Genomic DNA, 24,708 nt, shown 5'->3' on the forward strand with positions numbered 1-24,708 from the left:
TTCTTAAATGAGCTCATGCCCCAAACTCAAGCTGAGTAAATTTGTGAGGTTTGGAGTGGCAGGTGAGACCTTTGGTGCTGGTATTCATTTCTGGGAGTTGCTCCTTGCAGTTCTTGTGCTGTTGGAGGATTATTCCCAGACTTGGCACATTCAGGCTGTGGGGGCGCCCAGGAGACAAGCTCACAGCAATAGAAGTGGGTTGGGAGGGGAAACACCACCCTGGGCAGCTGGGAGGCTTTCCTTCTTGAAAGGTTTGTGTATTTTTTCCACTGTTCCCCAGGCCAGCCTCTCTCCATTTGCTTGTGTGACATCCGCTGCTGCAGCGCTGGTGAGAGGGAGCAGCTCGACAGCCTGAGTGAGCCCAAGTGCCCCTCCTGCCAGACAGTCTCCAGCACTTTGCACATCTCTCTTGGCAGCACATGGCATCAGGTGCCAAAGAAGACATGGGGGAGAGCAGCTGTGCTGACAGCGGTGGCAGCCTGAGCCAGTCACCCCAGGAAGGACCTATGGAGGCAGCAGAAGACTCCCAGTGCCCCATCTGCCTGGGGCCCATGAAGAAACCAGCCTACGTGACCTACTGCATGCACCAATTCTGCTTTCGGTGCATCCGGCAGTGGGCCATGGGGAGAGACAACTGCCCCGTGTGCAGGCAGCCCATGGAGAAGCTGTTGCACTCGGTGCGAGGGGACGGCGACTACGAGGAGTGTGAGGTGGGCCTGTCTGCCCACCTGCAGAGGATGATGGCCATGGAGTGGGGCCTCCAGGCACTCCCCCCAGGGATGCTACAAACAGCACAGGTGGCCCATGACCAACAGCCCTTGGCTGGCAGAAGAGGCTTCCTGGGTACTGAGAGTGCCCAGAGGCAGGATGCAGCTCCAGGGCCCTCCAATGCCCCTTCCCAGCAGGCTCCTACATCCAGTGCTTCCTATGAGACAGCCCCACTGAGGGCAGGCGAGTGTTCAGGTGGCCCTGCTGCTCCCCTGGACCCACACAATGGCACTGAGTAGCTTCGGCCCCTCAGCATCCCCCCTCTCCTGCACTCAATAAACAGCATGGTTCCTTCCAGCACATCTGTGTGTTATGACCAAAAAATGTTTCTTAGTCCACAAGGCCTTGGTGGGATTCATTCCAGAGTGCTAAAGGAGCTGGTGGATCTTATGGCAGGATCTCCTCCGTCCTCTAGCAAAGGCCTTGGGAATTCGGAGAGGTCCCTGCTGACTGGAAGCTAGTCAGTGTTATTCCAATCTACAAGAAGGGCACAAGGGAATGGGATGGAATACAACAGAGGGAAGAGGACAAGAGAGGGGAGAGGGAGAAGCAGGGAGGAAGGAGGGGAGGAGAATGTAGTTCAGTTGGTTGGGATTTACAGTTTTCATCTAGTCCAACTACCTCACCTCTTCAGGGCTGACCAAGGATTAAAGCCCAATTTGAAGGGCTTGTTCAAGTGCGTCTTTCTAAGGGACTGATAATCAAGAAGCATCGACCACCTTTCTGGGAACCCATTTCTGGTGTTTGAACACCCACTCTGTAAATAAATCATGTGTGTGTGATTGATAGGAGCCAAAGAGGATGTGACAGACTACATACAGCAACAGGGTGTATGTGAATTATTTATCTGAATACAGTTGAACATGGTTGATTATTATATACAAGAGTGATGAGATTTTCATATGTTTCTATGACACTAGTTAAACTAGAACCTTAGTGGAGATTGCTATAATCTAACACAGTTCATATTGCAAAATTTAGAAGGATCATATAGATCACAGGTCAAATTTTCCCTAAGAGTAAGTGTACATTATATCACAAAAATAAACAGTAGTGCATAACTGCCTGAGATAGCTGAAGAATCTTAAGAATCTTGAAGGTTTTTTTGTTTTCTAAAAGGACACTTTTTACACATCTTTTTTTAATGAACTCTGAGAGAAGGAAATTTATTTTCCAGAACCTGACTCTAAGTCTGCGACTCTCCAGTGTTCCGTGGCCAAAGGCACGTTTTAGATAACCGTAACAACAAAATTAACTGTGAGCTCGGTATAGACTATGTCAGAGTCTTGAGTTCAGTGTGACTGGGGAACGATTCAGTAGAGCTGAAGAAATCTATAGAACTGGGTCCAAAGTGAAATAAATACTGTGGCTTTCAATGCACCATATCTGTCTCCTCTGTTAGGTTTTTTTCCTGGTCCTGACAGACTCACTGGCACTCCTGCCTGCTAGCAGAACCTCTCCTTTCTATATAAGTGTTCTGTAACAAGCATGCCCTGGAGCTGGAGGAAAACTCTGCCTGTGACTTATTCCACCTCAAGAGCTGCTCATGTTCTTTGCTATTATTAGCAATGGGAAGTAACTTCATGGCCTGAAGCTCTCAGAGCTGTGTGTTACTGTAAAGGGTGATCAATAATTCACTTGAGGAGATCTTAAAATGTCACCCTTCCTAGTTAAACCCTATTGAAGGTTGCACATGTTCTTTGAGATAATGAACATTTTCTAAAACCTGAACACTGCTAATTTTTCTTCCAAGCCTGTTAGTTACTTGGCTGAAAGACATTATTGTTTGCTAGTAATCATGCTACCTGGTAATTATAACTATTTCCAGAACTTGAATCACCAAGGATGCTCAGTCTCTGTTCCTGGCCTCCACAGTGCACTGCACTATATTAAACCTTGTTTAAACATGTCAAACCACAACAGAGTTGAAAGAGACTTTAAACATATTAATAGAACATGCAGCATTTTTCAATAGCACAATTTCAAGAGATACTTAAACACAAGGCTGCCTTCTTTTTGAGGACTACACAATCCCTCTAGAAAACTACAAACATTTAAATAATGGAAAAATCTCCACCTTCTTCCCATGATGAGCCTCTGACTAAATATCAGTTCTTGGCTCCTTTAGTCCAAAAATCCCTTTCTGGGAGCAAGTGAGGCTTTTTTTAGGAACCTATAAGTATTCTTTCCTGTCTCTCCAGTACAAATATTAATGCTTTTCCTGAGATAATCGGAATGTGGGGACAACTCTGAAAAAAAAATGGGTCTCTAGGACAGGCAGAGCACTCCCTAGATATGGTATCTGGATAAAGGTTTCTGCTTCTATGCTGTTCCACTGAGCATTTCTTCCAAACCACCACCTACCCTAGTAATTTAACTTCTCTGACCCACTACAGCTTGAGGTTTGTACTTAAGAGCCACTTCTTAGAGACTTGGGTTAAAATACAGAGTGGGACAGGTGTATAGACAAAACAAATCCAGTAGTCATCATTCAGTATTACTGCAACCAGCATACACTGGGCCACCAGTTCACAAGAGGACTATTGGATTTTCTCCCTATTTGTTGTCAATCTCAAGATTTCAGTGTATGGAGAAAAATCTGCAAGGAGCAGAATTCCCACTTCTGTCAACAGATGCTCTGTCTAGATGGTATAAAATCTATAACCTTATGCTCCCTGTATAAGCTTATATCAGTTTAGTAAGAACTGACCATCTTGAAAATTCATGTCTTAAAAGACTTTTCTTCAAGGGTGTTAAGGCTGATAAATCTCATGTCTCAAAAAACCAAAATCAAATTAAAGGTCATCCCTTAGGCTGCCATCCCTTGTAAAGCCTTTGGCCAAATTTCTTGCTTGTAACTGCTCATCTGAAGACAATTTCCTGCTCTGAATACTTTTTAATAGAATGACAGATTCCCACAAAAGGAAAGAAAGCAACTATTCACCTTAAAAGATATGTTTTTCAGCTGAATTTACAAAAGGATTGTGAACATTAAGTTCCTGGCAAAAGTTCAAAAGGTGTCTGGTTAAAAAAAAAAAAAAAAGTTGCTCATTATTTGAAAGTATCCATTTGTATTGGTTATTAAGCATAATAATAACATAATAGTAACTTGCATGTACAGACAGATATTTTTAATTATGTAACCTGAATTCAACAGTGTTATATAAGGTAAACAAGAGTCAAGAAAGGAGAATGCAGATGGCCTTAGTGTAGAGTTCTACCTCCTTAGCACACAAACAAGCTTTGAAGCTTCACAAGAGACTCCTGAACATATCATTAGGTTCCAGTTTTGAAGATCTATAGTAGTGGATGCTGACCTAGAAAAGGTAAATAACTTTTCCACCATTACACATATTTACACATGTCCATAATTACATCTAATCACCCACACTTCACTCTTCACAAATCCCTCTTTGGCAGCTGAGTGAAGTTTTCCATCTCCTAACACAGGATGTGTTGTCACAGATCTAACACCAGAAAGGACTGTGATGACCATCTAAGCTCAGGCACAAGGTGATTTCTGCTTTAACCTCAAAAACTTGAAGTTGAATGACAGCAAGGAACCACGGATACTTTTCCAAGACAAAACTCATTCCGGTGGTCACTGAACATGTTCCTTTTACTGCTGTGATGTAGGGATGAGATGAAAAAGAACATTTGAGATGGATACTTGCTCAGCCCATTCTGAAGGTATATTCAAACATCAACTATTTTCTCCAGACTGAGAGCAAACAGTTGTTAATTCACTGATCTGAATCATATTTGAAGAAGTGAATTGGTGATGAAAAGTTTCCCGATTTACTTTGGACAATGCTCTGTCAAGAGAACCACTAGTTTTCAACAATAAGTAAGTGAATAATATTGACAGTGAAAAATGCCAATAATTTAAATTCGGATAGCACATTTTAGCACTAAACTTTTATCCATACACTGGTTAAAATGTTAAATGCGTATATATAATCAACTTCATTATAGTCCTTTTCCTTAATGCATCAGGTAAAATATTGTATTGAACCGGAAGTTTCACATGGCGGCACATAACAAAAATTAAAAGAAAGCCCCTACCTTCTTTTTGCTAGACATCTGTCATCTGACCCATATACTGACAGACTCAGGCTATTATCATACCTATGCAAAGCAGGTAATTGGTACTATCTGTGAACAGAGATAACACACTGCCAATGAACACTGCCCAGAGCAAAGCTTCTGCTGTACTGTAAACTTTGGGCTGGAAGTAAATCAAGGTTGCCCACTGAGAATAAAGCTCACATTTAATAGCACAGGTCAGTGTCACTGAAGCTCAGAAATCCACTGCAAGGTTGCTTAAAGTCAAATAATCCGAATGGCAATACCCCTGGATTGAGAGATGATGATAAAGCAACATCTTCTGCAAGGACATTTCTGCATGGGTACAACCAACCACGCACAACATGCATCATGCATGCACAAGCACCCCATCAGTGATTCTGGCTTTTATAAACCTACCCTAGTTTTCAGTGATAATGACAAGAATCCAAATCTAATTCATTCTACACAGTACTTCGAGAAGTTTTGCCCTTGTTAAATTTCAAAACCGAAAGGCCAATTGAAAATAAGAATTCTCTGACCACTTGAAAAAAATAGCATTAAGCTCTGACAAAACCAAGTTTTTTCTGAAAAAGTAACCTTTGATCTTCTTCAGTCGCATTCCCTACAGGAACTCACTAGACAAAGTGGGAGCAAAGCAGAGACGTTTCCCAGTACATTTCACCTGGAGTTCAGCAATAATATATGCACCCTCAGGAAAGCAAATAATCTCTCTGATTGTTACTGAAAGTTGCTATGTATAAGGACTGGTGAAATTTTATTCCTTCAGGGATGCTTAAAGAAAGTGGAGGAAAAAAAGACAACTTACCGTTCGAGCCAAGCTTTGCCTCAGATGAGTAGTGCTGTGTAGTCGAAGCTGAACACAGGGGGTTGCCTTGTGAAGACTTTCGTGGCTGCCCAAAGTGTGATCGCTGCAGTTTGGGGGGAAAACAAATAAATCGTTATCTCTGCTTGCCATTTCCTTTTTTATTTATTTCTTTTTTTTTTTTTTCCCCTTGTCCCTCTCCTAAAGGCACCAGTATACTAAATTCTAAGTGCAAAGGAGACAGAATAATAAAAACCCTGTACTTAGTGCCTACTTCCATGAAAACTGATGGGGTGAAACAATTGATTGCTTAGTTGTATCACTGACCATTAAGTTCTGTAACAGAACAACAATGACAGAGAGAGAACAGCCTTAACCAACAGCATGTGCTTCCAAACCTCGAGATTATTCATGCATGTTCTTCAAACCCAAGTTAGTGCAATTTATACAAAGTATCCTGGATACAAATCGTCACTGCAGAATGACTTGCAGAGTCTGATACCCAACTCGAAAATCAAATATTAACTATAAGTTTGAAAATCACATCTATTAAGATGGGTGTCCCTTGATTCTTAAAGAAATCAAAGTTCTCATCCTGTGCAGCTCACACAGAGGTGATAAAAGCAGAGTTGGTCTTCGTCAAGTCATATGCCAGCTAAGGACAGACATAGAGCTCTACTCACTCAGCTGGAGTAGTTATTACAAATTACACTGCTGGTCAAAGATGCTCTACCACCCCATAATAGGGGAATTAATTATTCTTATTTATTTGCCTCCTCAGAGTAGCTTCTAGCCCATTTAGCACTCTTGGCAACTTAGTTTCTAAGTTATCATGCAACCTTGGTTTGTCACTTGATATTACTTGGAACAAAACCAATTTCACTATTTCCCTTCCACATGTTGTTTTAAATGGGTGAAATAATGCAACATTTTTTTTCAGAGTTAAGGCAAACATTCTTTTACATCAGAAAAAATCCTTCGGGATTAATGACTAGGAAAAACAACAATGGTTTTTAAAAAGGCAAATTAATCACCAAAAGTTAGTATGCATCATCAGTTAGGCCTCTAGTGCATGTTCAATTAGATTCATGTAGCTTTTTTTCAAGACTTCAGCCAAACAAGCACAAGAAAGGATATTCTGTATTTATACAGTTTTGCAGTACGGTAAGTTGTTTCAGAACTCCCTGGTCCATGAAGAAAAAACGATTCTTTCTTGGTTTGTAAAGGGTCAGGAAAAACTCAGAATTCAGATATAAAATATACTTCTACTTAAACAGGCTTTTGATGGAATGTCTGAATAAAAATGGCTGGATTTAGTTTTAAAAAACCCAAAGTGCTCACCCTATGAATAAATCATGGAAAGTCTGACTTAGGGGAGACTCAAATCTTTCACTGAGCAGCAGAGGTTCCCAGCATAAATGAATGGTTACACTAAAAAATATTCTATATGTAATTGCCATTCAGCACAATTACAGGTAATTAATACATATTGTAAATAATCTGCACTCATACTACACTGTAGTTAATAAAATATATACTCTCCATTAGAAGTTACAAAAGGTGTAAGAGTGGATACAGGATTTTTTTTTTTTAAATATATACATTAAATGTTACAGAGGACAAACTCATTCCCATCTGACAAAACAAATACCCAATACCTATACCAAAGGTTCTCCTTTGGTAGCACTTCCATACATTTGAGAAATTTCTTGATTCCAAGAGCATGATGTAGAGCTGTAAGAGTGAGGGAAGTTAACACCAGCACAGTGAAATACCTGCACTAGAGCTAGCTGCATATCACTGTTATACCTAAACCCTTCGCAAGTCCTTTTACAAGCAAAAGTCCAAGTGACCAATTCCCAGTTCCTGTGACTGTACCAACACCTCCATTCTCTTCTGTTGCTCCTCAGCTCATCTCTGTGTTGTGTCTTCCCGTGGCTTTCTTGAAACTTCTTCCTCTCCTCATTTCAGCTGACCAAATCTGCCTCCTGACTCTGATGATGAACTCTCTGTGACTGGGGCTGAGTCAGTGAGGAAATCGTGTGAGAGTGGGGTGTGAAGGGAATCAAGGGGGGACCCACTGGGTCACAGGACCCACTTCTGTCAAGGGGGTTTGGTCCCAGCAATGAAACTCTCAGTGACTCCTGAATGGTCAGACTATGAAGTTTCCTTAACACATTAGAATTACCTCACACCTGGTTTTTACCTTATACCCCACCATTACTTCTGCTCTTTCCATTCTGCCTCATCTCCAACCTTGGGACAGGCATAGTGACAAGAATATTATCACAAAGAAACACATCTCTGAGTCCTGAGCCACTTTTTCCTGATTCCTCCAGCAGACAGATTCCTATTGCAATGCCAACATCACACCAAGCCAGTGACAGGAATTGGTATGTCTGTACCAATACAGAGGAGTGTTCTGCTAGTGTACAGCTATACCCTCCTCTGCAGTTACAGTTTTGTACCACAGATGTATAAAAACTGCCTTTTGCAAGTGTAATTTTTCCATGTCATCCCGCTTCCAGGCAACACAAGCTGTGTCAAGAGAAGTTGAACTTCTTGATTATAAATACATTTACACCAGTGGTTTGTGTTAGCTCTGCTGTGTCAGGCAGATACTATACATCATCAAATCTTTTATTGACACAGCAATGCTGTCTGAAATACTGCAGGCAGAAGTACTGGCCGTGCAGTTGACTCCATGAATGGATTTTATTTGCACAAATACAAAGGGAAAAATTTTGACAGATATTGTTACACAAGGGACTAGACAAAATGGATTAATGCCTCAGCAAAATAATGTAGAAACCTGGTCTAGATGAAAAGTGAAATACAAGAAATAGAAGTGAAGCTTTGCCACATTTTAGCTGTACCCCAGGCAAATTCGCTACTGTACCTTTACTATTAAGACAAAGGCAATATATCTCCTTTGGAGGATAATATGATTATTAGTAACTGGTTTACAGCCCTCTGAGATCTGTAAAGGAAACAAAAATAAAAGCCCTACAACATTATTAACTCAAGTTTTTCCTTACTTTTTTCTGAAATTACATGGAGAATACAGCTTTGCGGGAATGTTGAGACAAATGATATAAAAGCAGTCCTTGTCTTTAGGAGACATGGTGATGAGTGGTCAAAGTAAAGGGACTTGCCCGTGGTCTCACAATATATCAGAAGCAGAGAAAGTGAAAATCCCTCTCTCTTGAGACACCCTTACTACTTGTTTCCCCATAGCAAGGTTTTCTGATGTGCTATAAGCTTCAAATCCTACTACAGTTCAATCATTCTATTTTTTTAAGGGACTCAGCTGAGCAGCATCTCCGAATGAGAAACTTAATCTGCACTGACAAGAGAAAATTACGTTATTTTTTCACAAAGAACATGTTCATCCAAAGGTATTTCCTTCTTATGATTCCAATCTGCATGATTATGTCTCTGCCCGGTGTATAATTAATAGATTAAACTTTGAGTGAAAACCAATTCTTATTTAGATTTCAATTCCCAGAGAACAGAATTAGTAAGGTAAAAAAATAAAATGTCATCAATAAGGCCACAGGCAAGCATGTGAGAAGAAATGATAAGCATTTACACTTTTCAGTTCCATACCCCTGCTCAGTGTGTTGGCTGAACTGCAAAGCAGTAAGGTACCTGTGCAAAGTACACTATGGGAGAGTGTGGATGGAACTTTAAATACACCAAAGCCTTAAAAAAAAAGCTTATAAATATCCTTGTACTGCATTCCTTTGCTGGATCTGCACTACTGCAATCTATTGATAGCAGACAGATCAATTAAATATTAAGAAATTGAAAAAAAAAAAAAAAGTCCCCTATTCTTATATATACTCGCGTGTTTTGCTTTATCTGGCATTTCAGGATGCCCTGAGTTTGTGACCTGTTTTGCTAAAGACAAAAAAGTCTAAATGGAGGACTGATTCACTGCTGACACATGAGAAGGGTTGTTTTTGGCTTGCTGCTGACATTAAGAGCCAGGAGTAATTTGACACAAGCTGCTGAAGCCCAATTTAATTTACTTTTATGTAACATCTTTCATGAAGGGCATCATAAAATCATTTTTAGGGGTATCCATTTTAAATCTAAGGAAAGACAGTAAACCGTGAGAGCAAGATTTAAAGGTGGATGTAGAAGGTTTGGATGATGGCATGATAAAGAATTTTTAGAAACAGCAGATGGCCCTCTAAGAGGTATAAGATGATCACGAACAGGACAAGTGTAATGGAGTGGAGAGTACACCCACAGCTGGGAAACCCAGAGAAGGAGAGTCTTTGGATATGTATGAAATTCGGAAACTTCTGTGAATAGTGGTAAAATTTGATGACAGAAATGGTGGGGTTTAGTCTTCTTTCAGGGAATCTGCATCGTTCAGACAGGATTCTGCCTCCAGATGCACTTAAACTGAACATCTGAAAAAGGAACTGCAGTAAATCAACTGAGGAACTAAAGTACACCTTACAATGACAGAAGGAGCAGGGACAAGGTGCAAGGCACTGTAAGAAATACTTGAAAACACAGGAAGAAGAAGAAGGACTGCAGGCTGCAGCAAGGTCGGGGTTTCCAATCAGTACACAAAGTGCTCTTAAAGACCAGAAACCAAATAAGATTCCAAATCAGAATTTCACAGATGGCTTTATTAATTACAGACTCAGATGCAGTCTATATGCAGCCTTCTGATATTTTTAAAATTTGGATATTTGAAATCTGATATTCTACTTGTGAGTCAGATGGGATATGAGCTCAAGGATCTCTCTGTAGGAAGGGAATAATGGACGATAGAATCTTTTGGTGCTGAGTGTAATGGTCGTTAGCACACAAGTATTTTTTTCCTTCATCTCATTGAAAACTAAATAGATTTCAGAAATCATCAAGTCTTTCAGGTGCTTCTGCAGGAGGTGGGATGAAGTGCTCATTAATACAGTCCAATATAACAGTAAATGAAAGCTTTTGACAGATGTTCACAAAGCTGTCTGCTCTACTCTGTCTGAGAACAATTTATCACATCACTATTTTTGCCTCATTTCATTTTTTTTTTTCTGGATTACAGTAAAACAGGAGCAGCAGAGTATTTATTCCCTTTGCTGTTTCAACTTGGGGAACTTCTACTGGAATTCATCCCTGAATAATTTCCAAATACTCTTCTGGGGAAGAGCTGTGCACAAGTACATCAAATCACTGTGTTAGCAAGATTGGGAGGAAACCAATTTGCACTTAAAGATAGCCCACACATAGGAAAAATTTCACCCTGAGGCAACTCTGCAGGTCATGTTAAGCTACCCAAGCGATCATTATGGTCTGGGGTTTCAAATTTCAGATACAGAGTTCTGATGAAGAAGCAGAAGAAAGGGAGCTGAGCTTAATGACATAACATGGACTTACAAGCTGCTGAAGCTGGAAGTGCTTTTTGGATGACAGTGAAGGAGCAAAGCAAAGTCGAGAACGTTACTGACCCTGTTTCACTGCTAATGAGATGTGCAGAGATTTTGCAAGTGCAGGAATTTAAACAGTCCACTATTGATGCATTGTTCCCAACAGTGAAAACAAAACACTTCAGCACGTACTGTACACTGTACTGAAACACACTGAGCTCACTCTCAATACAACAGCTCATTATTTCTATTTTTCTAGCAATTACTTTGAAATAAGAGGAGAGCCTTGAAAATAATAATTAAAAAAAAAAAAAAAAAAGAGGCAAAAAAAAGGCCCTGGTTTTCTTCTGTAATTAACAGATGTTATGTATGACCTGGTTCTGTGCTCAGTGGTTCTAGTGTTCTAATGCTTCACACTGCACTCTGCTGTACCAGCTTCTGCTTTATGGAGATTTGAACAAAGGAAGAGGTGGCTTAGAGGTGTTGAAGTCTCCATCTTTAGTTTCCAAACATAATTCACTGCAAACATCTGAATTTTTGACCTGTGTTAGAGTAGAAGCGTTCAAGCTGGACACAGAACAAAGATAATCTATGCAGTGTGACACTTGCTCTCACAACTACATTACCTTCATTAATCCAACTGACTTGCTTTAGGCTAGTTCTGGTAATTTTTACATTCTACTGTATATATGACTACTTCTAAAATTTTCCCTTTCAATTACAGACATACACTATTTTATCTGGCACTTTTTACATCTCTAATACATGAGCTGTGATTCCTGCAGTGCCAGCTTAACATGTTACCACAGAGTACTGCCAACTTCTCCCCTTCTGCTGAAAGTCACCATCCCCACACCACAGCTGACAAGGACCTGCACTTTAGCTGCTTCAACACAGAATCTGCTCACTTTTGCTGACAGATGAATTTAAGCTGCCAGAGAGCAAGAAACAACTATCTGAGTCCATCAGTGCTTTCAATCACCACAGGAGCTTACTGGAATTAATGTGAATACAAACATTTACTTCCTTACCAGTAGACTACATAAATTCAGAAGGCCCTGCTTGCATGTACACTATGTTTTTCTTTAACCTACAGTCAGCACCAAAGCACTGACTTCATTTGCTTTACTACTATTGCCACTGAATATGAAGAAAACCCCCCTGCTATGCAGCTGTATGATATTGTTTCTCCTCTCTTTGGCTATTTCTCCTTTGAGAATATGCTGATAACATCCCTATGAGGTAGTGGGAGCAGCAGCATCCTTGTAATATGGATGAGAAAGACCAGAAGGGCAACTAAGTGAAACAAATTATTAAAGGCTGCATTATATAGAGGAGCTAAGATGTGAATCCTTGTACTAGAGCACACCATCATCTCCGCAGAACATAAGTACTGTGTGTTTCAGGAGCTTCAGAAACTACACATGAAGTGTTTGGAACACAACACTCTTAACTCTCCCTATGGTTCTTGTTTACAAGACTCGTGGTTTAATGAGATACCTACTTTTGTAAGAATTCATCAGACCCATAAACACTTAGAAAGCATTCCTCCTGGGCTGGGTATTGATTTGTGCAACGGAGGATCTCTACAATGAAGTCACGAGTGATACAGCCAGCTGTAAATAAAGATAGCAAGAAAAATTAATAGTAGCTTGATAGAGAATTTTGGGCTAGCCCCTTGAGCAAAGAAAATTAGATTTTTTTTTTTGGTAAGTCCTAACAGCTGCTGCAGACTAGCTCCATCAAGAGGAATTAAATCAAGACACACTTGATTTTATTATTTTTAAAATTTTTCTTCAAATATTTTACATGTCACTGGATCTATGTCCATTTAGAGGAAATTAGCAATTTGTTAGGTAGCTGCAATGAAGAAGAGATGAGTAACACTCCCAAGAAGAAAGGAAAAGACAAATAGCATTTTATTTCTCTTTTTCATTTTTATGATTAATATCTTGGTACATTTCTGGTGTACAAACATGGCCTGATGGAGAAGTTGACTCTGTAGCCGCTCAAGACACAAGAAGGCTACAGAATTTCACTTGGTATTGTTTTTTGCCATGCACACCTTTTTAGCCATAACAAAGTGGTAAATTAATACTCAAATGCATTTAACATATATGTAGTCTACTATATCAAAATTATTTAATAACTGTATAATGACAAAACAGTATAGACATGAATATATAATCCCTCTAAATTAGGAAGTTCTATGTCAGTTTGTACAATGTGCTGTTCAGAAATACTGCAGTATTTTGAGATTTTTTTCCAGAGCTACTTCAGCTTTTCAAGCCATTTTCCAACACTTGCCAGTACACTTCCTCTCTGTCCATTTTAGAAGAATTGAGCAAAATTGAAATGATTAGCTGCATAATCTGGATAATATCTGATAGGTTTCGTCCTTATGGGCATGCAGAGCACAGTGTACCCGCACTGATCCTGCAAGTCTGCCTTTCTCTAGCAGAAAAAGGGTCTGACTCTTCAGTGAAAAGTCCTCTTTACGTGTATAGAGATGGTTTAATAATGAAAAATAAAGTTTGGACTTCCTCCACACAGGCAATTTCATTAGCTTTTCTGTTAACAGCTACAGACAAAGTAGAATTTCCTTTCTGTTTTTCATTTTTGGTATTTCTTTATTCCTTCAAAAGCAGTGGCCATAGGAGCCCTTTCTGGAAGCTTTAAGTGAACCTTGGGGTATATAAATGGAAACTACCTACAAAACCCCAGAAAATAAACGTGTAACCCAGCTCTGCATGTGTTACATAAACATGTAACTTCAGCTTTGTGTGTTGACTAATTTACACTAATCCAGGTTCAGACACCTGGCTCAAACTGAGTCTAACCAACCAGTTTCATCAGGATTAATGAGGTTCTGAATTACCCATTTGCCCACAGCAGCCAATTCATAGAACAAAATAGAACTGACAGAATAGAAATCTGGTTCAGAGCTGCCATGCTATTATTTTAGAACAAACCAAGAAATATAAAATTGTTTTTGTGGGGTAGTTTAAAGGGTCGTGATACTGAGAAAAATCTTCAGAGAACAGATGACATTTTTAGGGGAGGGGTCTATGACATAAACAAAGCTGAAATAAAACAGTTTGTTGCCATAGCTAGCTTACTTTTTGGTTTGGTCATCCCTAGGGAAAAACAAATGTATCAATGGATTCAAGAGCTTCTTCTAAAAATGTTCATTTTCTTTGAAAAACTCTTTTTCTTTTGTTCTGAAAGCCCCCTCAGTTACACGTTTTCTACCAGTTTTACTAGTTTTAAACATTTAGCCCTCTGACAACTTGCTGTTTTAAGCATGGTTGGTTTGACACAAACTGCAGTGCCTCTTTGCTAAATTTATACACTCGAGAAAACAAAGAATGACACTGAATCTTGAATTAAAATTGTAACATGCACTTTTCTCAGGTCACTCCTTGGAAAAAATCTGAAACTTGCTAGTATCATTTGCACCCCTTAGACCCATTCTCCTTTTTTTTTGCATAACTGAACAATTTTTTATATTAGATGGGGCCAAGAAGTGGACTCCCTCCCTGCACTTCACCCTTATCACTTAGTTGGTAGGAAGTAAGCAAGTATAGGATAGAACTGTTTCTTACATCCCCTTTCAGTTTTAGCTGTGCCTTCTAAAGAGATTTCGTAAATAAAGTTAAGCAGACTGAAAAAAAACAAACAATCTGTAATGTTATATGATAAAAGATTTGCCCATAGTTAAGATTTTTGCTTTACAGGGAACTTCAATGTAGATTCCTTTGTCTCACTGACAGAAGTGTTGGAATTACTACCTTCTGGTCCAAGAGTCCCAAGATCTTCCATGGCATTCACAAAACACTGGTTTGAGATGACACAATCTACTATTTTTCCAGGCTTTCCAATGACTATGTAGATATTCACAAATCAGGCAAGAAAACTTGTAAAGTTTGTAAGTCTTGGCTACCTTACTTATGAAGCTTTTTATTTTTTTTCTTTTTTAAATATGTGTGACTGACATTCTGTAGAGCTTTGGATTTTCAGCTTTCAACCTGCCACACAAACTAGTACTCAGCCTGTTACAGCCAAATAATTCCTTGACAACTGAAGAAATGATTCAGGAAAAAAAAAAAAAAAAAGACTACCACTTAATGAAACAGCACAGGAAGAGAGGGGGAAGAAGATGTAATTTATTTCATTTTTGCATATGTTGCAGAAATAAAAATTACCAGAGCTGGAATTAAGATCCTCCCGTTCATCAGAGATACAGGATGCACAGGAGCAGTGGCAGCTTCCCACAGTCATCAGTGACAGAATAATCTAGGCTGGGAAGAACCTCAGTAGGTCCATCTATTCCAGCCTCCCCCCCTCCACAGGGGGGTCAACACTGAATTCAGATCAGCTTGTTTAGAGTTTTGTCTTGTTATACCTTAAAAACCTCCAAGGCTGAAGACTCCACAAAGTCCATGAGCTCCAATTAGTAATTATTCCCCTTTATTCTTTTCCCCTAGTTGGAATTTTTCCTTTAATTTTATAACTGATGTACCTTCCCAGACCTGCACATGACCTTGGGTGCAGAGGAGTTTCAGTACTGCAGACTTTGTTACATTCAGAGTCTTACATTCAGAAACAGAATCAAGGCTGTGAGAACTTCCAAGACTTTATAAGAGCTACCCATACACTTTAAATTAGGCACAAGCTTAAATTACTCCTCAATGAAAGTGTGAATGATGGCCCATTTTGGACTGCCAGAATTGACCCTGATTGCAACAAAAGAAAGTAGAGATCCCCACATTAGAGATTTTGATATTTAACATAATATTAATTTTATAGCAAATATACTGAACATGCTTGACAAAGTTTGGACTCAAGACTCTCATAAAGCTTGCTCTGCAAATATCTTTCCAGACAACAAAGGCATTTTGTTATCATCTCCATGGAACTCAGTTGTGGAAGAATATGGACACCTCAGTCAATTACCTTGTTGTGTAAGAAGTACAGGAGATGGTGAAAAATCTGTCCAAACACTGATTCTGAATTTTGTTCCACCAAGGATATGGTCTGGGAATCTTGTTGTGACACTCCAGATTCTCCCGGTATTTGTCTTCAAGTCAGAAGCAGGATAGGCATGTTTGATTCTGGAAAGAAAATGTGAAGAAATCATGTCTAAATGGGTTTGCATTTTTGATCTCTTTTAAGAATAAAACACAAGTTCTACAAGACACGTGTAGGAATAGTGCACAGAGAGCTGTTAGAATAAAATTCTGTGGAGAGAAGGGGTAGCAACTCAAACTCTGTTTACATACATTAGTGACATAACTACATATCAGATAGCACATATAACTACATCTTTTACTTTTAGGAAAACCATCAGTAAAATCTTCACGAGCTTGACAGCATCACTGCTGAGTTTGATCTCAGTGAAACCAAAAGGAGTTTAAACAGAGACTTCAGCGTACACTGAGAGCAGTAGAAATAATGGTGCTCAAATATGTACTTAAATAACTGAGTATTAACATAAAACTAACCAAGGGCACATGCTGTCGCTAGGACAGCTACTCAAAATGAATACAGGAACATGCATTCCTATGCAAAACCTTTAGCAGTCTATTTTCACAATTCTCTCAAATCCAATCTGAAATCCTCATTACCAAAACCCTGGGTATCTCTGTAAATGTCTGTACAGCACAGTAACTGTTACAGTCATTGAGTCCCTCTGATATACCATTACCTATAAAATATACTGCTCCTTCTCCTTCCAATTACCATAGACTTGCAGAAACTAATTCCTCCTGAGGTCCCATTTCCTAATGAACACTGGTCACAGGTATTATGTCTGTCATCTGAGATTCAATTTGCTTTTTAAGCAAATACACCTTGCAGCTGCAGGTAAGGGCACATATTGTACCCTTCACATTCGCTAATTGGCCTGAATATTTAGTAGCTAAACTTGAATATCCTGTATTAAGCATACTGCATTCTCTTTTGTTAGTTCAAGAAGCATTTTCTAGCTTCGGAGTTGGCAGGGCTTTATACCATTTCTGATTACAGTGTATTTTGAACCATGGTTGGTTCTCTCACCTAAAGGTCTTCATTACTATGTTACCCTCACCTCAGAGCTGCTGTCCAAGTCTCTTAACCATATGAACTACTCTTGTGTGCCATGTGTTTCTACAGTATGAGAAGGAAAAAAAAAAAAAGCCCAGGCTTCCAATATTAATAATCCAGTGAAGCAGCCCATTTCTTATAATGAAAAACCAGGGGGCATGATGTTTCAGTGGGGTAGGAGAAAATGAGGCTTGACAAGAGAACCTCCAGTACAAGGTAGATTTACACTCATCGTTAAAACCCATCATACTACAGAGGCAGTTTGCATGACCTACGTAGCTGATGTCAGTCTATTTTCTTTGTGTGCAAGGTACATATAAAACTTTCTTGTATCATCAAATTCACTCTTGTAAGCTGTTTCTGTAAGAAGGCCAAGGACCCAGGAAGGCTGGAAACTTCACTACCTTTTCTCCAGCATCAAATTAACAGGCTGTGTACACACATGGGGCATGACTCACCTCTTCAACTTACTGACAGTCACTTCAAAACTAAGCAAACCTCATCTCCTTCCCCACCCACGCACTGCTTATATTTTAGGATAATGTGGGGACACAAATTTGCTTTTCACGATTTTTCAGTTGAAAACGCATTCAGTTTCAGAAAGTGTTGCTCATTTACCGCCATCTATTCTTTTCACGTGACTAAAGGGCTTCTGGCCTGAGCAGGTGGGCAAAACATGCCCATTGTAAAACCTGGTAAGTTGAGATCTTCCAAAGCATAGCTAAACTACTATGCAAGTATTACATGAAGAAAATCTTGTGCTACTTGCTTTCTGTGCTGCAACAATTCAATGTATGTGGAAAGTACTAACATTTATAGGGATTTGCTATTTCACAGCATTTCAAAACACGATGTATTTCTCAGTGGTGCAGAGCCCATCCTTGAAGACAGTGGGAGGTGGAGGAAACTCTGCATTTTGCAGCACTGAACCCTGAGACTATTGGCTTGGCGTCTTCTGGTATCAAACTCACTTCAGGGCATATTCTGAAGCCACCCATGGATGAATGCTCACTATCGCTAGTTCATGGCTGTAGAAGTAACCTGATAAAGTGATTTTGCAGACTGATTTACAGTTATGTACAACCAAATGTTCCAATTATAGACGTCTACCTGTACAACTATTACCCAGAGAAAAACATGACGGGTTTCTGTTTGAGTTACATGCTGGAGCTGCAAGTATGCATGACACAGAGTTTGAATTACACATCTTGCCTCTGACATATGAAACTGTCAGCAATTGAGATTCATTGGGGACCTTGAGCATCCTTCTAGGGATGCTCATTTGGCAAGACCAAGTTTGTAAGTTATTTGAAAATTTATGACATTTACTGGTCTTTTGGTTGCTGTGACATTTTCTCCTAAAAATGTTTTTCTGTTTATTTAATAGAAGAAAAGTAAAGGTTGTTCTTATTTTCATTTTAAGAGCATTTGTTCGTGATGCACAAGAAACAAATTCCTGTAAATCAGCAGTGGTTTATTTCTGTTTATCTTTTAGTCCTGTAAATAAAACCATTTATTCAAAAATCAATAGAAAGCTCTTCCTATAATTAGAATGTTTAGACATTTAAAAAATCTGAAAATCTGAGATGAAAGCTGTCACAAGAAACGTGCCTTCATGCATCTGATGGTAGAAGAACTGGGTTGGAGTTCAGTCTGACAAACCGTGGAAAAGTAGAAAACTGAGATGTATGTGACTGAGTATATTTTGAAGTTGACCATCCACTCCATATGAATATATAATATATTCACTGTTAATTTCAGTGCAACATCAAACTAGGTTTTTTGGTTGGATTTTTTTTCCCCCTTCTTTTAAGGGAAGCAGCCTTCGCTGACCTTGAATAAAATCAATTCATTAAAGTCTAATGAAAAAAAAAAAAAAAAGCAGCTCTCTATTTTCCAACTACTCTTCTGGGGAGAAAAGCGTGCATTTGTGCTAACAACTTAACACTGTGATCAGTGAGTATCTACAAAGGAAAATGAATCTGCACAGATGGTCTAAAAACTCGTATTTCTTGGCGTGCTTGGATTTCAACACCATTTCTTTTTCTGAAGAAGATTAAGAAAGTAAAAAAGGTTCTATCTCATTGAGCCAGGCTATTAACTGTAACGGTAAACAATAATTAAAGGAGGTTTTGTCACTTGCTTAGTCTCACTTTTCATCATGACAGGAAGCAGTAATTCTGTTCTTGGTCAGTTCCTCCAACTCTTTTTCCTGCTCTGAGCTACACAGCCACTAATATTGTCCAAAACAACGACAGAAAACAGGATTTTAAGTTTTATACACTATAAGCCATCAACACTGAAGAGTTAAATGTACTTACCACTGATAAAAGGGACAGTTAAGAGAGAAAATATTTTTTGAACTAACATTCCTTTCTGTATTTTAATCTTTAAACCAAAATTAGAAGTGCTTCATTATTTAAGTAGATACTGGAATTATGGCATTGTTTAGAAATGCAGAGTGTGGTAGGTTTACCTTGGGTGGATGCCAGGTGCCCATCAAGCTGCAGGGGCAGGTGGAGAAAAAAGGATGGGGAAAAAACCCTCCTGGGTCAAGATAAAGGCAGTTCAATAAAACCAAAAGCAAAGGCCACATATGGAAATGAAGGGAAACAAAATATTTATCCTCTACTTCCCATCAGTGGACAATGTTCAGCCCCTTTCCAGGAAGAAGGGTTTCAGACAAATGTAATAACAGATACTGTTGTCATCACCCCTCCTCTCTTCCTCTTCCTTTGTCTCAGCTTCTACTGCTGAGCAGACATCACATGTTAACAAATAACATGTTCGATCAGTTTTCCCTCCTGGCTATGTCTCCTACCAAAAAATTGCCCACTCCCAGCCTCCTGGTGAAGGAGGAATGTTGGAGAGACAGCCTTGATGCTGTGGGAACCCTGCTCAGCAGTAGCCAAAACACTGGTGTTTTATCCACACCTTTCTAGCTGCCAAGGCACAGCCCAGCTCTATGACAGCTGCTATGGGGAAAATTTACTTCATCTCATTCAGACTTTATACACAGGGATAACCAATGCAATTAATATAAACAAGTGAAATGTGATAGTTTGCTGAATGAAGTTTTTTTTCATTACTTACTTCTCCACTGCGTTGCAAAAACCAACTGTGTTTTCGTTACTTCCTTGATTTGCTTCAACCAGCTGGATAGACCAACCTGCATCCTAAAAATACCAAAGAGGCAAAGCTCTGTTATATAGATATCAGAAGCAGGATCATGAGGTTAACCTTGCATTTGGTTCCATGAGAGCTACCTTTCATACTTTATCATTCTTCCCCTGACTTGACGGAGTTCTAAATAAACACAAATGACCCCATTTTGACTGCACTCTAAATGCTTTCAGAGAAAAAAACAGAGTCACAAAGCATCAGCTACCCTGGGTAACAGCGGTTTTTCCTCTCCATGCAGAACATAAGGAATTATAAAGCTTTCAAAATTCACCTAGTGTCAGAGCAGAAATAACTCTAAATGCAGAAGTTGTATGCTGAGTGTACAAAAGGGAGAAGGGGCAAACTGAAGCTTATGCTGCAGTGCGTTTTAGTCCTTATTTTCTCTTCTTATGGCCTGCCAGGAAGCTCAGGATCTCCTCAAACTCCATGAACCTTTCATGCAAGTCCCTAAGACAGATAACAGGAAGCCAGTGTATTCTGCTGAGCATGAAAAATCCCCAGATGTTTTCTGTGCACTTTGGAGAGCAGAGGTCTGAGCTGCTATTTTGGGTCAGAGGACCCCTTTGTCTGTTTGCCATAGAACCCTCCAGTCAGAACATCACTTCCAGGAAAGAACTTAATACTATTATATCTGCAAGCCCGTTCTGTTGTAGGCAGAGACATACACGAGGCTTAACTATGTAAGAGCTTTTAAAGCCTTTCAGAAAGAGAAGCAACTAATAACGTCACAGAGGAGGAAACTGAGACATGGCAAAAGATTTATTTTATGATTTAAGTAATAAAAGTATAGAAATTTATAATCATCATAATAACTAATAAACAGAATTTAAGGTCCTTTTTGGCTGGACAAGGAAGTGCAACATGCATGAAAAGATGTTGGGGGGATATTACATGATCACATTATTACACATCATTTTCAACAGGATTTGAGCGTCCACTCATTGCAAATATCTGAAAGTGAGCAATGAATGAAACAGAATTGTGTATGGAGAGAACTGATGACAACAGGGATGAAGTAACAGAATGCGTTCCTTGATGGCTGGATTCTCTCTTTTTCAATCCACAGATTTCTCACCTTATGCTAATCAAGTCATCTGAACCATCTTTCCCAAATATGAACGCTAATTGTGTATTTCTCCTTTCTGGAGCACCAAAAACAAAATCATGAAGTTTGGTCTGATGATTGGACTTGGGTGAAGATGTCAGTCTTCTTAGTAACTCTGAAAACATTAGCTTCTAAAACTAGGTTTTAAATAAACAGATAAAGATATTATTTTTTTAGGTTGTATTTCAGTTTTCTTTCAAATATAGATAAAACAGCATCTCCTTTCACTGGGATACTATTAAGACAGTTTACTATTTTTGAACATCTGACCTGGTGATGACAAGACCAGAGAAATTCAATGTTTCCTTTATTACAGTGGACATATTTTGATTAGCACACATTAAATAAAGCCCAGGGCCATACAACTGCATCCGAGAGCTAAGGATCAGAATGACAGTACAATTTCAGCAATGTGAATGTTTTATCTTGCCTGCCTAGGACCTATCTCAATTCTAACCTCCAAGTATTCTTACAATTTCATTCTGCAATCTTGGTTCTCATCTCCTACTACTTGGATGCATCATTTACTCATCCTGGACCTCACAAATCCAATCTGTGCTCATTCCTTCTTTTGCTGTCGCGTTCCACTTTTCCAACCACTCTGATAGTCTTCACTTGGCATCAGGTCTGTCACCACACAGCACTTCTTGCCTTTTCCAAAACTCCCAGCCCAGTAGCAATGAGTTACTACTTTACAAGCTTTTTTTAATTTTCCCTCTCTCAATTTTCTTTCACTTTTATTTTCCCTTATCATCTCAAAGTTCAGTTGCCATCCCCTTCCCTTGGCTCTCTTTCTATCCTGACATGGCTGTTTCTCCCTGAAGGAATTCCTGTGACCACACTGATTTTCATGCTACAAATCAATTTTCTCCTCTCTCCCATTTCTTCCTCTCCTCACTAAACAGCTCAGATACTTCCCTGACTTAATCAAATCCTCCCACACATTTGATTGTAGTCGCCCTTGACTCACTCCTCTCCTCTTCCCTCCTCTATAATTCTCTGCTCCTCTGTCACAGAAGCACTTGTGCCTGTTTTGATATGCCTGCTTCCTGTAGCACCTCTTCTTCCCATACTACAATTTAATCTCCTCCTGCTCATTTGTATCCCGCTATTTGTATCCCACTCTTCTCATGAGAGGGCTTGTTCTTTTCATCATGATGTCAGCATGCTTTAGTTTTTCTATCATAAGTAAAATGCAACAATAGCCTTTTGTCTCTCCACCTATTCATCCCCTCCTCTTTTGTATTCATCGCTGAAATTCCAAAATGTGGTGCACAGGATTAGTCTTAAGAGTTCCTGTCCTCAGATATATTTCCCCCTGCTGCCTCCCCATCTGTCTGGGCCTGCATATGTTTACTTCTATAGTTCTTTCTATTCACAGACACAGAAGCAAGTCAATCAAGTGTCTCTTCCCCTTTGCTTTAAGATACTGTGATCACTAAAAGCAGAAGGTAAACCTAAACTGTCTTTTAATATTCATGGTGCAGAGGTATCCTGTAGGCTATTTCAGGATTCCTATAATGACTCAGAAAGCTAACAAGGACTGGAGGAAAGGGTGAATTTATCATTTTCTTTTTCCTTCTCTATGTCAGGATTTTGAAAGAAAGAAAATGAGGACAGGTATAACATCAGAGAGAGTCATGGGAGTCCCATAAGACATGGTTGTTAAAAATGGCAAAATCACAAATAGAGCTATGAATACCTGATGGAAGAGGAAAAAAGATAAAGGATTTGCCTCAAAAAGACAGTTCTAAGAGTGTGTGTCATAGGATCCATCTTCCACAGTTATAGTAGACACGTCTATTTTTAGAAAATAATTATATTTCCACACGTAAGTGCATGCAGAACATGGGGAAGGCAGGATATGGCATGTTTCATCTGTCAGGATCAGAATACGTCAGCCGAACCAGACACAGAGACAATCATTTGGCTCAACAAAAGAAACAGATTCAGCATAATGTATTGTTATTTAGAATCTCAGGTTTCATATCAGACCATAAAGATTTGTCATCTTACCTCTTTCAAACACATCTTACTCTACATTTTTGCACTTATCCTTCTGTGGTAGTTTTATGGTTCAGTGAGCCAAAAAATGAGCCTACTGGAGCATTCTAGACCATAATCTAGATTCTCTTCTGGTATAAAATGCTTTTGCTTCCCCTGAGGCATAAATGTTTTATTTTTCATAAGGTCTTTAAATTAAGTGCTTCTAATCCATGTTGTAGCAGTGTGAGTGAATACACAAAGTACAAGGACACAAACAAGAACAAAAAATTTTAAGGACTGTTAATATAAGCAAATTTCAATACCTCTCTGCCATGTCCAGAGCCATGGGGCCAAGCAGGTCCTATGTTGCATCTTCTGGAAGTGTTAGTTAAACAAGTTTCCCCAGTTCCACTTCCATCTCTCTCTTCTTGTCCAAATGGACGGCTGTCTAAGAAAATGGGACACCGGGCATCTACGCTGTTAAAGCCTATAGGAAAACCCAGACTTGTGTTGCCTCTTTCCACAGCTGAACCAAAGACATTTGTGACTGAATTTACACGACTCCCCCCACAGAGTTCCCTCTCTTGACTGTAGGGGTAGGGATCCACCAGAGAGAAGTTTCTGTAATCAGACAGCAAATAAGATCTGAATCCAACCGTGGGTGACAGTGTGCCTTGCTGCCAGCGAGAGACAGGATTTTCAGGGTAAGGTTCTCCATAAGCAACTAGAGGCTGACCATAAAAATACTGGCCAGGCACACCCGGACCAAAGACATGTGATGGGGAAAAGATTTCTTCATGATGATGTGAATGTGATGAACCATAAAAAAAAAATTCATTGCTGACTTCATCAACTATTCGATCAAATCCTAGAGGGATCTCTCCAACAGAACCAGGAGGGTACACTGGGTAAGACACTTGGTTCCCAGCCTGTCCTTTATGGAATTCACTGTGTGAGAAAGGCACCCTTCCAAAGTATGCCATGGCTGATTCTTCTTTTCAGTCTTATTAATCTTCGGGAAAGTCTCATAACAGTTCCAAGGTCAAGAGAGCAGTGTTCAGAATTGGAGCTACACACCACTGAAATGAAGCACAAAATAAAAGTTAAACCCCAAAATATCTAATATTAGAAAAGCAGTACATTGCAATATATTTTTTTGCTTTAGAGCTTTATCCACAGGGTGGAAATACTTTCTTCAAGTAGAGCCTGAATATTCTTTTGCTCGATCCTTATTTCCAGACATATTTTAATTATTACTATTGTTATTGCTATTATTAAATAATAGTAAGAAATAATAACAAATTAAT

General features: G+C 39.3%; 2 protein-coding genes across 2 annotated transcripts in view; one reads left to right on the forward strand and one right to left on the reverse strand.

Annotated features, from left to right (window-relative positions):
• Nucleotides 1–24,384, reverse strand: part of LOC114067902 (phosphatidylinositol 4-phosphate 3-kinase C2 domain-containing subunit gamma-like) — a gene marked incomplete at its 3' end in the record, with an annotated part of 125,140 nt that extends 100,756 nt beyond the window's left edge. The window contains exons 1-5 of the mRNA XM_027903656.1: nucleotides 23,725–24,384; nucleotides 20,221–20,303; nucleotides 16,000–16,157; nucleotides 12,548–12,659; nucleotides 5,663–5,765 (exon numbers count right to left, since the gene is read on the reverse strand). Of these exons, the coding sequence (XP_027759457.1) occupies nucleotides 5,663–5,765; nucleotides 12,548–12,659; nucleotides 16,000–16,157; nucleotides 20,221–20,303; nucleotides 23,725–24,384 (1,116 nt within the window). The remainder of the gene's footprint in view (nucleotides 1–5,662; nucleotides 5,766–12,547; nucleotides 12,660–15,999; nucleotides 16,158–20,220; nucleotides 20,304–23,724) is intronic.
• LOC114067905 (putative E3 ubiquitin-protein ligase RING1b) lies at nucleotides 12–1,070 on the forward strand. The gene is made up of 2 exons (XM_027903660.1): nucleotides 12–194; nucleotides 417–1,070. Exon 2 carries the CDS (start codon nucleotides 420–422, stop codon nucleotides 1,005–1,007), a length of 588 nt encoding a protein of 195 aa, XP_027759461.1. The 5' UTR covers nucleotides 12–194; nucleotides 417–419; the 3' UTR covers nucleotides 1,008–1,070.
• Nucleotides 24,385–24,708: the final 324 nt, after the last annotated feature.

This window comes from Empidonax traillii, unplaced genomic scaffold (genome assembly GCF_003031625.1).
Source record: "Empidonax traillii isolate 1590-97213 ecotype Southwest subspecies unplaced genomic scaffold, ASM303162v1 scaffold987:size331254, whole genome shotgun sequence".
Classification (NCBI taxonomy): Eukaryota; Metazoa; Chordata; class Aves; order Passeriformes; family Tyrannidae; genus Empidonax; species Empidonax traillii.

What these genes read in the sequence shown, in the direction of transcription:
- LOC114067905 (XM_027903660.1), top strand. Translation starts at nt 420, where the DNA reads ATGGCATCAGGTGCCAAAGAAGACATGGGGGAGAGCAGCTGTGCTGAC.